At 44.0% G+C, this 13,705-nt stretch overlaps 1 protein-coding gene across 50 annotated transcripts in view; it reads right to left on the minus strand.

Moving 5' to 3' along the window:
• Nucleotides 1–13,705, minus strand: part of UBAP2L (ubiquitin associated protein 2 like) — a 50,887-nt gene that overhangs the window by 12,894 nt on the left and 24,288 nt on the right. For all 50 annotated transcript variants that reach the window (XM_054671683.2, XM_054671646.2, XM_016927900.4 and 47 more), the window contains exons 11-20: nt 11,707–11,878; nt 8,660–8,858; nt 6,774–7,051; nt 6,439–6,611; nt 4,005–4,194; nt 3,207–3,261; nt 2,771–2,945; nt 2,342–2,414; nt 838–1,033; nt 662–750 (exon numbers count right to left, since the gene is read on the minus strand). In XM_054671683.2, coding sequence (XP_054527658.1) covers nt 662–750; nt 838–1,033; nt 2,342–2,414; nt 2,771–2,945; nt 3,207–3,261; nt 4,005–4,194; nt 6,439–6,611; nt 6,774–7,051; nt 8,660–8,858; nt 11,707–11,878 — 1,600 coding nt within the window. The remainder of the gene's footprint in view (nt 1–661; nt 751–837; nt 1,034–2,341; nt 2,415–2,770; nt 2,946–3,206; nt 3,262–4,004; nt 4,195–6,438; nt 6,612–6,773; nt 7,052–8,659; nt 8,859–11,706; nt 11,879–13,705) is intronic.

A 13,705-nucleotide genomic window follows, 5' to 3' on the forward strand; every position in this document is an offset into this window, starting at 1 on the left:
CTTGGGGAGTCTGAGGTGAGAGGATTGCTTGAGCCCAGGAGTTCAAGGCTGCAGTGAGCTAGCTATGATCGTTCCACTGTACTCCAGCCTGGGTAAGAGCAAGATCTGCCTCAAAAAATAAAATAATAGTCATAATTATCTAAGAAACCAAAAAGGATTCCAGATGAACATTCTGGCCTTTGGCTTCTGAGGCCCAGAAGTTGTGTTTCAAACAGGGCAGATATTCTCATCACACATATACATACACATTGTACGCACACACACACATGCATACATGTGTGCACCATAAACCAAAGCAGATACACAATAGATGGGTTGGCCTCAGTTTAGTATTTTTTCCAAAACTGCAAAGATTAAAAACCAGTTTGATTACATGTGGCGATCCCTCATTTATTTTATATTTTAATTACAGTTGACCCTTAACACAGGTTTGAACTGCACGCTGTTTATATACGAATTTTTTCCAACCAGACACACAGATCAAAAATACGGCCACATTTACAGAATGCAAAACTCATATACATGGATTCCACAGAGCCAACTGCAGGGCTTGAGTATGTGCAAGTTTTGGTATTCACAGGGGTCCATCTGAAGCCAGAGCTATAAAAAGAGTAGCCACAACACCCTCACCTTTTGAAGAAGATCCTTTAGTCCCACTTACCGGGTAGGCATGTAACAGCCCTGGAGCCATAATATACGGATTAGGCAACAACGGCGGGACCCCAGGAGGGAGGTTGGGAGGAGCTTTTCCTAAAAGAGAAATTACATTTTTATCCCATCACACAATTACTTACCTCCTCCATCCCAGAGGAATGCCATCTGCTTATGCAAGGCTACCTGAAGTCGTAGCAACTGAGCTTCGAGTCGAGGCTGTGACAGTGGAGTTGCTGCCTAGGCTGAGGCCCAGGCTACTGCCACTATTGAGACTGGAGGAGACACTGACCACTGGGGGAGGTGCAGAGACTGTGCTGGATGTGGTGGAAAAAGTGCTGGAGGAAGAATGGAGATTCGCCTCACTCTCCACACTTGTGTGCTTCAAAAGGGGGAGCAGTGGAAGAGAGAAGAAGAAAAGAGATCAGCATCATAGGTCAGGAAAAATAAGACAATCCCCCCTGCTGAATATATTATGATGTCAACTTCCTAATTAAAGAGGCCAAGTAGGCAAGGTACCAAAGTACACCCTGCTAAAGTAGTTAGAAATAATCTCCAGCTACATATTCCTCAAGACTCATCTGGCAAGAATGGTAACAGACTCACTGCACATCATCATCCTGTTCAGAAAGACAGTAAAGCAAATGGAGACAGATTCCCCAGAGACTAACACTGGCTGATAAAGGAACAGAGAGAGTTGAGATGTAAAAAATATATCACAGCTTTCTCTCCCCAACTTTTCTTTACTAGTTGAGACCAGTTTGTGGACTAGGAAAAAGCAAAAATTCTGATTTTACATTTTTTTTGAGACAGGGTCCCATCCTGTTGCCCAGGCTGGGGTGCAGTGGTGCAATCTTGGCTCACTGCAACCTTGGCCTCCTGGGCTCAAACAATCCTTCCACTTCAGCCTCCCGAGTAGCTAGGACTCTACGAATGTACCACCATGCTTGGCCAATCTTCAAAAAATTTTTGTGGAGATGAGGTCTCACTATATTGCTCAGGTTGGTCTCAAACTCCTGGGCTCAAGCAATCCTCCTGCCTTGGCCTCCCAAAGTGTTGGGATTACAGAGGTGAGCCACTGCACCTGTCCACAATTCTGACTTTAAATCTGAAACTGTGTATTTGAATAGAGACTCCTAAAGGAGCCTTAGCCCTCATATCTCCCCAGGCTTCCGGCAAATCTGATACTTTTGTCCAAAATGGGTCCTTCCCTTTACAGGCTCAGCTTAATTCTATTAATAGTTGTTACAAATCAAAACAATAAAATTGACTCTTGGACCAAAAGCTCTCACCTGGCATTCTCCTTTCACAAACATGTCCAGCCTTGCACTGATTCTTTTCAGAACTTGGGCATACCCAAGACCAAGGAAAGAGAACAGCTCTACCAGTTGGAAAGGTATGTTCTTCCAGAATTTATTAAAGCATACAAAGCCCAACTATATATTCAGTAGGGGAAAAAAGTCAGAAAGTCACTTTCAGGGCTTTTAGGAATGACCCAGAGTTCAATGTTTAGGGATTCTTCTGCCTCTCTTGGCTTCCTAACATCCCTTTACTCCTTTTCCTGCAACCTCAAATCAATTATTTTGCCACCTCATGAAGAAATTTTCAATAATTCTCTCTTGGGACAATCTTACGGTTGGACAGTTCTAAGTGTAAGAAAACCACACATCCCTCTCAGCATCACACTTACCAAAAGAGTGGATGTCGAAGTGCGCCCAGAAGATGTTGATGATGAAAGGGTATTCTGCTGCGTAGATAACGTGCTGTCAGAAAAAAAGAGGCTGCCATCAGCCATAGTGCTATAGTTACGTGACCTGGAGCTTCAGTCAAGAACATAACAAGGAAATAAGACATAATATGGGACACCAAGGAGGTCTGAGATCATATGTTAAGCACAATGGCCAGCCAGGGGTAGAGAGCAGTTAAAGCAAAAGTGGATGTTGAAAGGGGAAAATTAAAACAAGCCTCCTCTGTCTTCACTTCCCACAGTTCTTAGGTCACCCACTTACCACAAAAGCAGGGCTAATGTGGTCTCTGCCAGGCCAAGGGAATAATAAGAACCAGAGAGCTCTGTTATTGCTATTCACCAACCCCAACCTCCATCCTCACCCCAAATCACCTGCTGTGTTGTGTGGTGGTAGTATTTGGAATCTCCTCACTGTGGCTCAAGCCACCCAAGGAGGATGAATGCTGATTGGTTGTCGTCAGTAAGGAAGCTGCAGATACCGTTTCATTGAGAGGGGGGATGCTAGAAGTGGAAGGTGAATCAGATTTCACTGCAGAGCCTGTAGCACCTAGAAATTTAGAAGAAAGGAATTCCTCTCATCAGAAAAAAGGGAATGTCTATAGAGAGGTGACCACAGTCCAAGGCAGCTCCAAAGACAAAAGGATGAGTTATTTAACAACGGACTATATTAGGTAGAATCTTTTTTCTTTAATGCTGAGAATTACACAGCATGGGTCTCAATTGTCCAGTGAAGGGAACTAATGGATTATCACCATTTTAAGATAGAAAACCAGAAACTTAGGAGGGGAAAAGCCTGAAGAACACTCACCTTCAACAGATTGTGTGGTCTGTAACTGCGTGGCCTGCACAGAACTGAAGCCATTCTGGTAAAAAAAAAAACAGAAGAGCAAGAAACAGACAAACTCATGTGAATGAGGAAAGTTAGCACTGATTCAGCTTTATTTTGGTCAACAAATCTTTAGGAGAAACTCTGTAAATTAACCAAAAGGATTAATATTAATACAGTGCAGACTATCCAAAAAACCAAAATAGGAACAAAAATTAAACAACAAAACTGAGATATACCAACACTGTGTGACCAAAAGCAAAAGAAGGAAACCCTACAAATTGTTGAAGACACCCCAAACCTAAAACAGATAGAGGAAAGGCCCAAAGTCCACATCCAGTGATTTTTGGGGAAGGGTAAGTACAACAGTTCAGCCACACCACCTATTCCGCTGGCTGCATCTGACACTCACTCCACGTCACCTCTGGCACATGCTGTCTCCCTCACCATGCCAGGACTTAGCAAGGTGAGGTCTACTGACACGCACCCAGAAATCTGGCAATCACATCTTCCCAGAAGACAGAACAGGCTCTTGAGACTGATTCTACTAGAGGCAATGAATTTTTAGTACAAAGAGAATGGTTTCCTGGCTCTTCAGTCTCCGGGATTGCTGATAAGAACTTTTAATTCACTAGCCACAGATGTGTGCCTTTTTCAAATTCTCAATCACTACTTCCAAAGTTTCTTAGCACCACTTGCTGAAAAGTAAAACACTAATATTTAAGGAATTTTTGCCCACTATTCTCCTAACCAATTCCCAAGGGTTCATGAAGCCACTACCTTTGCCTGAGTCAGGTCCTTTTGGGGTGATGAAGAGATGGAGCTGGGGTACCGCCGAGTCTGTGTGGATCTCTGTTCATAAAGAGGGCCCTGAGCATTATTTTGGGAGGTATAGGTTGTCGACTGAATTGGGCCGCTCTGATAACCAGACTCCTGACTCTGGTTAGATGAAATTGTAGAGGATGATTCACTGTGAGTAATGAAGAGAAAAATCTCAGAGAAACAAAATAGAGCATATCTACTCATACTAAGGAAATCGTGGAGATCTACTAGTGGAATAACTTGATTTGAATCAAGAAGAAATTTTTCAGCAACAAATAGAAGAATCTACCAAAATTTCCTCCTGATAACACTAGGAATCCCTACCTTCTATAGCACCAGAGATCTGAATTAAGAATTAATCTTAAAAAAACATCTAGGCCAGGCGCAGTGGCTCACGCCTGTAATCCCAGCACTTTGGAAGGCCGAGGCGGGCGGATCACGAGGTCAGGAGATCAAGACCATCCTGGCTAACATGGTCTCTACTAAAAATACAAAAAAATTAGCCGGGCATGGTGGCGGGCACCTGTAGTCCCAGCTACTTGGGAGTAGGCAGGAGACTGGCATGAACCTGGGAGGCGCAGCTTGCAGTGAGCCGAGATCAAGCCACTGCACTCCAGCCTGGGTGACAGAGCGAGACTCCATCTCAAAAAAAAAAAAAAAAAATCTTAAAAACATCTTCAAGTCTTCAAGGAAGAGAAAAGTCCCTTGGCTCCCCCCTACATTTTGCTGTTGTGAGAAAAAGTGGACCCGGAAGCCGTGGCTCATGCCTGTAATCCCAGCACTTTGGGAAGCCAAGGTGGGCAGATTACAAGGTCAGGAGATCGAGACCAGCCTGGCCAACATGGCGAAACCTTGTCTCTACTAAAAATACAAAAAATAGCCAGGCATGGTCGTGGGCGCCTGTAATCCCAGCTACTCAGGAGGCTGAGGCAGGAGAATCACTTGAACCTGGGAGGCAGAGGTTGCAGTGAGCTGAGATCGTGCCATTGCACTCCAGCCTGTGTGACAAGAGCAAGACTCTGTCTCAAAATAAAAAAGTGGCTAAATGTCGGTATACAGGATACATTACTCTTGGCCCCTTCTATACATTATAACATGGACCCTAAGCACAGGAAAAGCCATCTTTTGTTCACACTCATTTTAGAGAATTCTGAATTCTAGGCTCCCTCAAGAACCATATAAGATTTGGGCCGGGTGTGGTGGCTCACGCCTGTAATCCCAGCACTTTTGGAGGCCAAGGTGGGCAGATCATCTCCATTCAGGAGTTCAAGACTGGCCTGAACAACATGGTGAAACCCCATGTCTACTAAAAATACAAAATTAGCTGGGCATGGTGGTGCATGCCTGTAATTCCAGCCACTAGGGAGGCTGAGGCAGGAGAATTGCTTAAACCTGGGAGGCAGAGGTTGCAGTGAGCGGAGATTGCACCATTGCACTTCAGCCTGGGCAACAAGAGCAAAACTCTGAGCCAGGCGTGGTGGCTCATGACTGTAATCCCAGTGCTCTGGGAGGCCGAGGAGGGCAGATCACCCGAGGTCAGGAGTTCAAGACCAGCCTGGCCAACATGGTGAAACCCTGTCTCTACTAAAAATACAAAAATTAGCCGGATGTGGTGGCACATGCCAGTAATCTCAGCTACTCAGGAAGCTGAGGCAGGAGAATTGCTAGAACCTGGGAGGCAGAGGTTACAGTGAGCCGAGATCACACCACTGCACTCCAGCCTGGCAACAGAGCAAAACTCCATCTAAAAAAAAAAAAAAAAAAAAATCTGGGCCGGGCACGGTTGCTCACCCCTGTAATCCCAGCACTTTGGGGGGCTGAGGTGGGTAGATCGCTTGAGGTCATGAGTTCTAGACCAGCCTGGCCAACATGGTAAAACACCATCTCTACTAAAAAATACAAAAATTTGCTGGTTATGGTGGTGGGCACCTGTAATCCCAGCTACTCGGGAGGCTGAGGCAGGAGAATCGCTTGAACCCGGGTGGCAGAGGTTGCAGTAAGCCGAGATCGCACCACTGCATTCCAGCCTAAGCAATAGAGTGAAACTCTGTGTTTAAAAAAAATTTTTTTTTGTAGAGACAGGGACTCATTATGTTGCCCAGGCTGGTCTTGAACTCCTGGCCTCAAGCAATCCTCCTGCCTTGGCCACCCAAAGTGCTAGGATTATAAGTGTCAGCCATCACACCCAGCCCCTAAGGGGCATATTTCTACCTGTTTAGTTACAGATAACCCTAATAACAATATTTTAAAGCACTAAAAATGCTATGACTGACTACTTTCCCCCTCAGCCATGCAGAGGGGCTTGGCCTCTCCAGAGTTCTAGAAATTTCCCACAGATTAAAAAAGTAGTAAAGGTTAATAAGAGAGGTCTTATGGTTAATGTTCCCTCTACCTGGCCGTGCTGGTATACAGGCTACTTGGAGCCTGGCTTGAAGAGGCGCTCGTGGTGGGGGTGGACTCATAATCAGAAAGGACAGGCTCTGACCCAAACTGCAATGCCCCAAACTGCAGGTTTAGCCCTGAGATATCTGCTGAGCCAGGCATCTCCACAGCCAGAGCAGGAATCTATAAAGTTGAAGGAGAAGAGAAAGTAATGGCTTTAATACAACCTTACTAAAGACTAAAAAAAACCCTTCCCTTTAAATTTCCAAACTTACCCTTTTAATCTCAATTCTCAAGCCCCACACCCCTTGCCATAAAATGGTATCTACCTAAAAGTTTAAGTACCTTAGAAGTCAAGGAGGCTTTTTTCTTCTGCTGTTTCAGTTTCTGCTGAGCCGGCTGAGGGCTAGAGGACTGGTTGTCTGAAGATCCAGGCGACATCTGTGGAGCCGACGTGGATTTGCTTGGCAGAGGAGAAGACGGAGGTGGAGGTGCAGCTGTGGAGGTAGCCACTGCAGGTGACTTCTCCTGAAGGAACACCTCCATCATGGTTGAAGATGGGGTAAAAGCCTGGCGCTTTGTAAAGGGGCTGTGCACTGTTGAATCACTTGGGTTCTTCAAATCTGCAAGAGGAAACCCAGTATATGAAGCCAGAGATGCTAATGAATCTCAAGGAAATGCTATTGTCCTGCACTAGCACCATGAATGAGGACTGTAAAAATCAGAAACTCATATAAGCAGGCCCTCTTTTGGGGCTTAATCTCATTTCTATAGGTGACAATCACTGGATTACATCTTTTTTTTTTTTTTTTTTTTTTTTGAGATGGGAGTCTCGCTCTGTCACCCAGGCTGGAATGCAATGGTGCAATCTCAGCCCACTTCAACATCCGACTCCTGGGTTAAAGCGATTCTCTTGCCTCAGAGTAGCTGGGACTACAGGCGCGCGCCACCACGCCTGGCTAATTTTTGTGTTTTTAGTAGACACGGGGTTTTGTCATGTTGGCCAGGCTGGTCTCGAACTCCTGACCTCAAGTGATCCGTCCGCCTCGGCTTCTCGAAGTGCTGGGATTACAGGCATGAGCTGCCGCACCTGGCCTACAACCATCCTTAAATAAAGCCTAATTAAATCAACATTACCCTGTCTGTGTAAGACAGGAATGCACAAATTGTCCAAGTTTAAAGTACTGCAAGTTCTCATTTAACATCCATAGGTGCTTGGAAACTGGCTTTAAGCAAAAACAAGGCATGGCACATCTTGGCATAACATTGTTTCCTTCAACATGATTTCATTATAATGTTGATGAGGAAAAAAAAATGGCCAGGTGCAATGGCTCACGCCTGCAATCCCATCACTTTGGGAGGCCAAGACCAGCAGATTGCCTGAGCCCAAGAGACACACCTGGGCAACACGGAGAAAACCCATCTCTACAAAAAATTAAAAATTAGCCAGGCATGGTGGTACAAGCCTGTGGTCCCAGCTACTCAGGAGGCTCAGGTGGGAGGATTGCTTGAGCCCAGGAAGATGAGTGAGCCAAGATAGTGCCACTGTACTCCGGTCCGGATGACAGAACTAGACCTTGTCTTATGTTTCGCATAAAGTCGCAAGAACCTATCAATGACATTAAGTGAAGACTTACTGTGTAAGGTCTTAAGATGGCTAAGCCTAAGAACCTGGAGGCAATATGTTATTTTCAAACACTGAAGATAAATCTAAGGAGAATAATAATAATAATTAAAACCCCAATCAACAGAAGACTGCAACTATGTATATGGTTAAAATTTTTTTTTTTTTTTTTTTTTTTTTGCGGAAAGCTAGCTTCACACTAGCTCACCCTCCCTAGGGGCTGGGACCACAGGTGCACACCACCACACTCAGCTAATTGAAAACAATTTTTTTAGAAATGGAGTCTTGATATGTTGCTCAGGCTGTTCTTGAACTCCTAAGGCTCAGGCTGTCCTCCCACTTCAACCTCCCAAAGTGCTAGGATTACAGGTGTAAGCTACCATGCCCAGCCTCTAAATGTGATGAGAAATATATAGCCTCAAATTTTATTATTCCCCAACTTCTTGAATTCAGCTTATTTGATTAGGGGAAATACATGTGGGAAGGTAACCAACTAGCTGCCCCTTTTCTTCACTTCAGGACACATTCTCCACCCCCTCCCCCTGCTAGCCTCTTGACAGTAATGCTCCAATGCTTTAAAGATTCAAGTCACTTTCCATCTTCTCACCATACTGCACCAGTGATGGGGATTGTGTCGTCGAGCCCATGTCCCAAGAGGAGGTGGTGGTGCTTCCAGACTGAGAATGCTGAGCTGCCAACTGAGCCAGGGCTTGGGCAGTCTTGAATTGCTCCAAGAACTGGGAGCCCGTAGTACTGCCGCCTTTAGCTTCACCGACATCACCAAATCCTTTCCCTAACATGCTCACCTGTAGATCAACAAAGAGATGAGAGAAACCTACAGCCAGTAACCTTGTTCAGCTACTCATAAAGACACTTATCCAGACCGAGAGCCAGTATAGATCAGGCAAGTAAAGAATACTGTCACACTGAGTATACAGCATAGTCCACTAGAGTATAGGACCTAGAGTCAGACTGTCTTAGATTGAAATCCTGGCTATGTAAGCTTGGAAAAACTATTTTTTAATCTCTCTTTCCTCATCTGGAAATAGGAATAAAAGTAAAGCTGTAGGAGGATTAAATAAATTAAAGCACTTAATACATGTATGGCACATAGTAATCACTAAAAAAACAGAGCCATTAAAACTTCATATCATCATTACTTCCTTCTCCCTGCTTCTCAGGGATAAAATTTGGCTGACTGGAGAATTTTTGTTTTTGTTTTTGTTTTTGAGACAGAGTCTCGCTCTGTCACCCAGGCTGGAGTGCAGTGGTGCTATCTCGGCTCACTGCAAGCTCCGCCTCCCGGGTTCACACCATTCTCCTGCCTCAGCCTCCCGAGTAGCTGGGACTACAGGCACCCGCCACCACACCCGGCTAATTTTTTGTATTTTTAGTAGAGACAGCGTTTCACTGTGTTAGCCAGGATGGTCTCGATCTCCTGACCTCGTGATCTGCCCGCCTCGGCCTCCCAAAGTGCTGGGATTAGAGGCGTGAGCCATCACACCCAGCCGAGAATTTTTAAATCAACCAATACAATTAACATAAATGTAATATAAGATTTTATTTTGCCATTAAGGTCCTTGCCCTTCTCATTAAAAAAACTCAAAAGAAACAACAATTAACTGGAGCCTCATCTCGATGCTGCTAATAACTAGCACAGAGGCAAAAAGGAAAAGTTAAAGGGCATCCCAACTTCTGCACTAGACAATCAAGTAGCAAGTCAGTATCATTTGATTGTTTTCTCCATGTACATACAAGTTCTATAGGGTAATCACTGGGCCAAATGCTGTGGCTCACGCCTGTAATCCCAGCGCTATGGGAGGCTGAGGCGGGCAGCTCACCTTAGGTCAGGAGTCCTAAACCAGCCTGACCAACATGGTGAAACCCTGTCTCTGCTAAAAACACAAAATTAGCCAAGCGTGTGGCGGGCGCCTGTAACCCCAGCTACTCAGGAGGCTGAGGCAGGAGAATTGCTTGAACCCAGGAGGTGGAGGTTGCAGTGAGCCAAGATCGCGCCATTGCACTCCAGCCTAGGCAACAAGAGTGAAACTCTGTCTCAAAAAAAATAAAAAATAAAAACAATTAAAATTACCTAGTGTTCACTGTATTATACATAAAAATATAAAGAAACTCCCATGTTATTTAGCTCTATTAAATTTTAAGTGAAATTAATCCTCTAACATTTATTCTCAATAGAAAGGAAATTACATTATCTAACATATTGATTAGTACAGGCAACAAAAAAACAGAATAGTATTTATATTTAGTTTTCACATTTTTATTTAAAAAAATTTTTTTTAGAGAAAGGGTTTCATTCTGTCACCCAGGCTGGAGTACAGTGGTGAGCTCAAAGCTCACTATAGTCTTGAACTCCTAGTCTCAAGCAATCCTCCCACTTCAGCCTCCAGAGTAGCCGAGACTACAGGAACGTGTCACTGTCCCCAGCTGAAAACATCTTTTTGATATCAAAAGTCTGATTTCGTTGTAAATTTTCACAATTCCAGACATTAAGAGGGCAATTAAGAGACATAGATCACATAATCACATTTTCCAGTCATTTATCTTTAAGGGTTGGTAGTTACTTCTTGATCTTCATTACACCTTCTTACAACCTTTGTCCTATTTTCTTTCTTCTTTTTCTATTTAATCCCAACACTTCTCTCCATTTCCCTTCTCCTCCCACCTCTTCTCACCTGTTACCTTTCCTATGTGGCAGGACATCGACCACCAAATTACTAACTTAACACACACAAAAAACATTTTAAGACAACAATTAAAAACTGACCGAGTTCTGAATTAGTAGCTAGCTTGGCAGTTTTCTAGTTAAACTAATTACTCTAACTGGAAAAATAAAATTATATGCACACACATGGTCTGCTTACAACTTTAGTATCCCTCCATCAAAAAATAGGAGAGAAAAAGAGAAAAAAAGAAAAAGCAGTACTTCTCAGGACTCACTGACTATGAGAAAACTGGTACTTGTAGCATCTTTGTTTAGTTTAAATGATTCCTTTGATGTAGTTAATGACCTTGGATGTTTTAAATGCTCTTGAGTCAACAAGTAATATGTCATAAGTTCTAAGTTATTTATAATATCACTACTGAAACCACACTTGTATAGCCACCTTTGGGAAGATGGGAAGGACTAGCACTTTTATCCCTATTTACATAGAAATGGAGACACAGCTAGTAAGTGGCAGAAATGGGAAGACCATAGGTTTCTGGAGGCCTTGTCTACAAATACCTGGTTTAAGTAAATATACAAGACAATTCTGATCCATCAAGAAATGGGGAACTGCTACAATCTCCCATCATAGTTTAATGAGGGCTGCAAAAGGATTAAAATGTATTGACAAGTTTATGTCATTGATTTTCTCTCAAGAGTAATGGCAAATGGTGTTCATTCAGCACAATGAGTAGTCAATAAATAATGTTAACTTATTCTTATAAGAATATTCAGTCTGTCCAGAACTAAGTCCTCTCTTAGAGCTACCCCCTATTACCCAACTCAAACATTTCTACAACCAAGTCTGCTTAAGAAGACAAAGAGGATGCTTCACCTGCCAAAAACCTGACTGTCTTTGGAAGGAACTGTGTATGTGTGCTAGGATTAGCAGGAAGGTTTGATTAGGATAAACCACGTTTCCTACTCACCATACTGTGATGAGAAAATGTGTTCCCTGAAGCAGGCTGTGATATGGCAGTCTGCTTCGAATTACTGAACACCAGAGGCTGGGCCAGAGAAGGAGCCTGAGACGGATCCAGATTAGATGAATCATTCTCCATTGTAGATGGTGTCTTCCCCAGCAGAACAGCAAGGTCAATTCTAATGGAGAAGGGAAGGGATCTTCATGAAGAATGACTGAACACGCTAACATTCCCCAACACTCAAATCAGATTAGATCAAAATGAAGCCACTTGCTGGGGCTTCTTCTAAAAGGGTTCAAACACAAAGCCTTGAAATGCTTAAATTTCCCAAAATAACTGATGCATAAGAGTCACTACAGTATATAGCTGAATTCCACTGATGTTGCCAATAATAATGGTTAATTTTTTAAGTGAAGTTATTAATTTAATGAAATATCAAATGCTAGTTTTTGTTTGTTTGTTTGTTTCGAGAAAGTCTCGCTCTGTCACCCAGGCTGGAGTGCAGTGGTGCGATCTTGGCTCACTGCAAGCTCTGCCTCCTGGGTTCATGCCATTCTCCTGCCTCAGCCTGTAGCTGGGACTACAGGTGCCTGCCACCACGCCCGGCTAATTTTTTTGTTTTGTATTTTTAATAGAGAAGGGGTTTCACGTGTTAGCCAGGATGGTCTCAATCTCCTGACCTCATGATCCGCCCGCCTTGGCCTCCCAAAGTGCTGGGATTACAGGCATTAGCCACCGCACCGCACCCGGCCTCAAATGCTAGTTTTAACATGGCAGCTCAATAACTCAGCCAAAACTTATAAGTACTTATCCATGATTTTAATACTGAATACCTGTCATTACCAATTCCTAAAACAGAAAATCATATACCAGAACACTGGAATCTTTCAATGGCTTTAGAACAGGGGCAGTTTGGGAGATATTTTTTCCCACAATTTTCGTAAAATTTCAAAAGTTACCTGTGGTATAATATATACTTGAGCTTTGCCTTGTTCCTGGCATGGAGCTCCTAAAACATTTAGAATTTCCTAAGTGATAGTGTCCTTTGTTACTCATAACACACTTCTTTCAACCATACCTGAATGCTAATGAGGTAGCCCAGGGTGGGGCCCCAGATAGTTTCAGGATGAGGGTTGGTCACTAGAAAGACCAGATAAGGCTGGATGCAGTGGCTCACACCTGTAACTCGGCACTTTGGGAGGCCAAAGCAGGCGGATACTTGAAGTCAGGAGTTTGAGACCAGCCTGGCCAACATGGTAAAACCCTACTAAAAATACAAAACTTAGCCTGGAGTGGTGGCGGGTGCCTACTATCCCAGCTACTCGGGAGGCTGAGGCAGGAGAATCGCTTGAACCTGGGAGGCGGAGGTTGCAGTGAGCCAAGATTGTGCCACTGCCCTCCAGCCTGGGCAACAGAGTGAGACTCTGTCTCAAAAAAAGAGACCAGGTAAGAGTGTTGGAACTTTCAGAAGCCCCTCCCAATCCCACCAAATTCCAGGGGTGTAGGCGACGTGGCTATTAAGTCCAATCACCAATGGCCAATGATTTAATCAATCATGCCTAGGTAATAAAACTCATAACAATAAGATTTGGAGAGCTTCAGGATACCTGCAGAAGACAAGGAGGTTGTGTGTGCCCCACCCACATACCCATTCATACCTTGCCCTACTCATTTCTTCCGTTTAGCTGTTGCTGAGTTGTACTTTTATAATAAACCAGTAATGGGCCAGGTGTGGTGGCTCACATCTGTAATCCCAGCACTTTGGGAGGCTGAGGTGGGTGGATCACCTGAGGTCAGGCTGGCCAACATGGTGAAACGCTGCCTCTACTAAAAATAAAAAATTAGCTGGGTATAGTGGTGCATGCCTGTAATCCCAGATACTAGGGAGGCTGAGGCAGAAGAATGGCTTGAACCCAGGAGGAGAAGGTTGCAGTGAGCCAAGATCACGCCACTGCACTCCAGCCTGGGTGACAGAACAAGACTCCGTCTCGTCTCAAAAACAAAA

Source organism: Pan troglodytes, chromosome 1 (genome assembly GCF_028858775.2).
Source record: "Pan troglodytes isolate AG18354 chromosome 1, NHGRI_mPanTro3-v2.0_pri, whole genome shotgun sequence".
Classification (NCBI taxonomy): Eukaryota; Metazoa; Chordata; class Mammalia; order Primates; family Hominidae; genus Pan; species Pan troglodytes.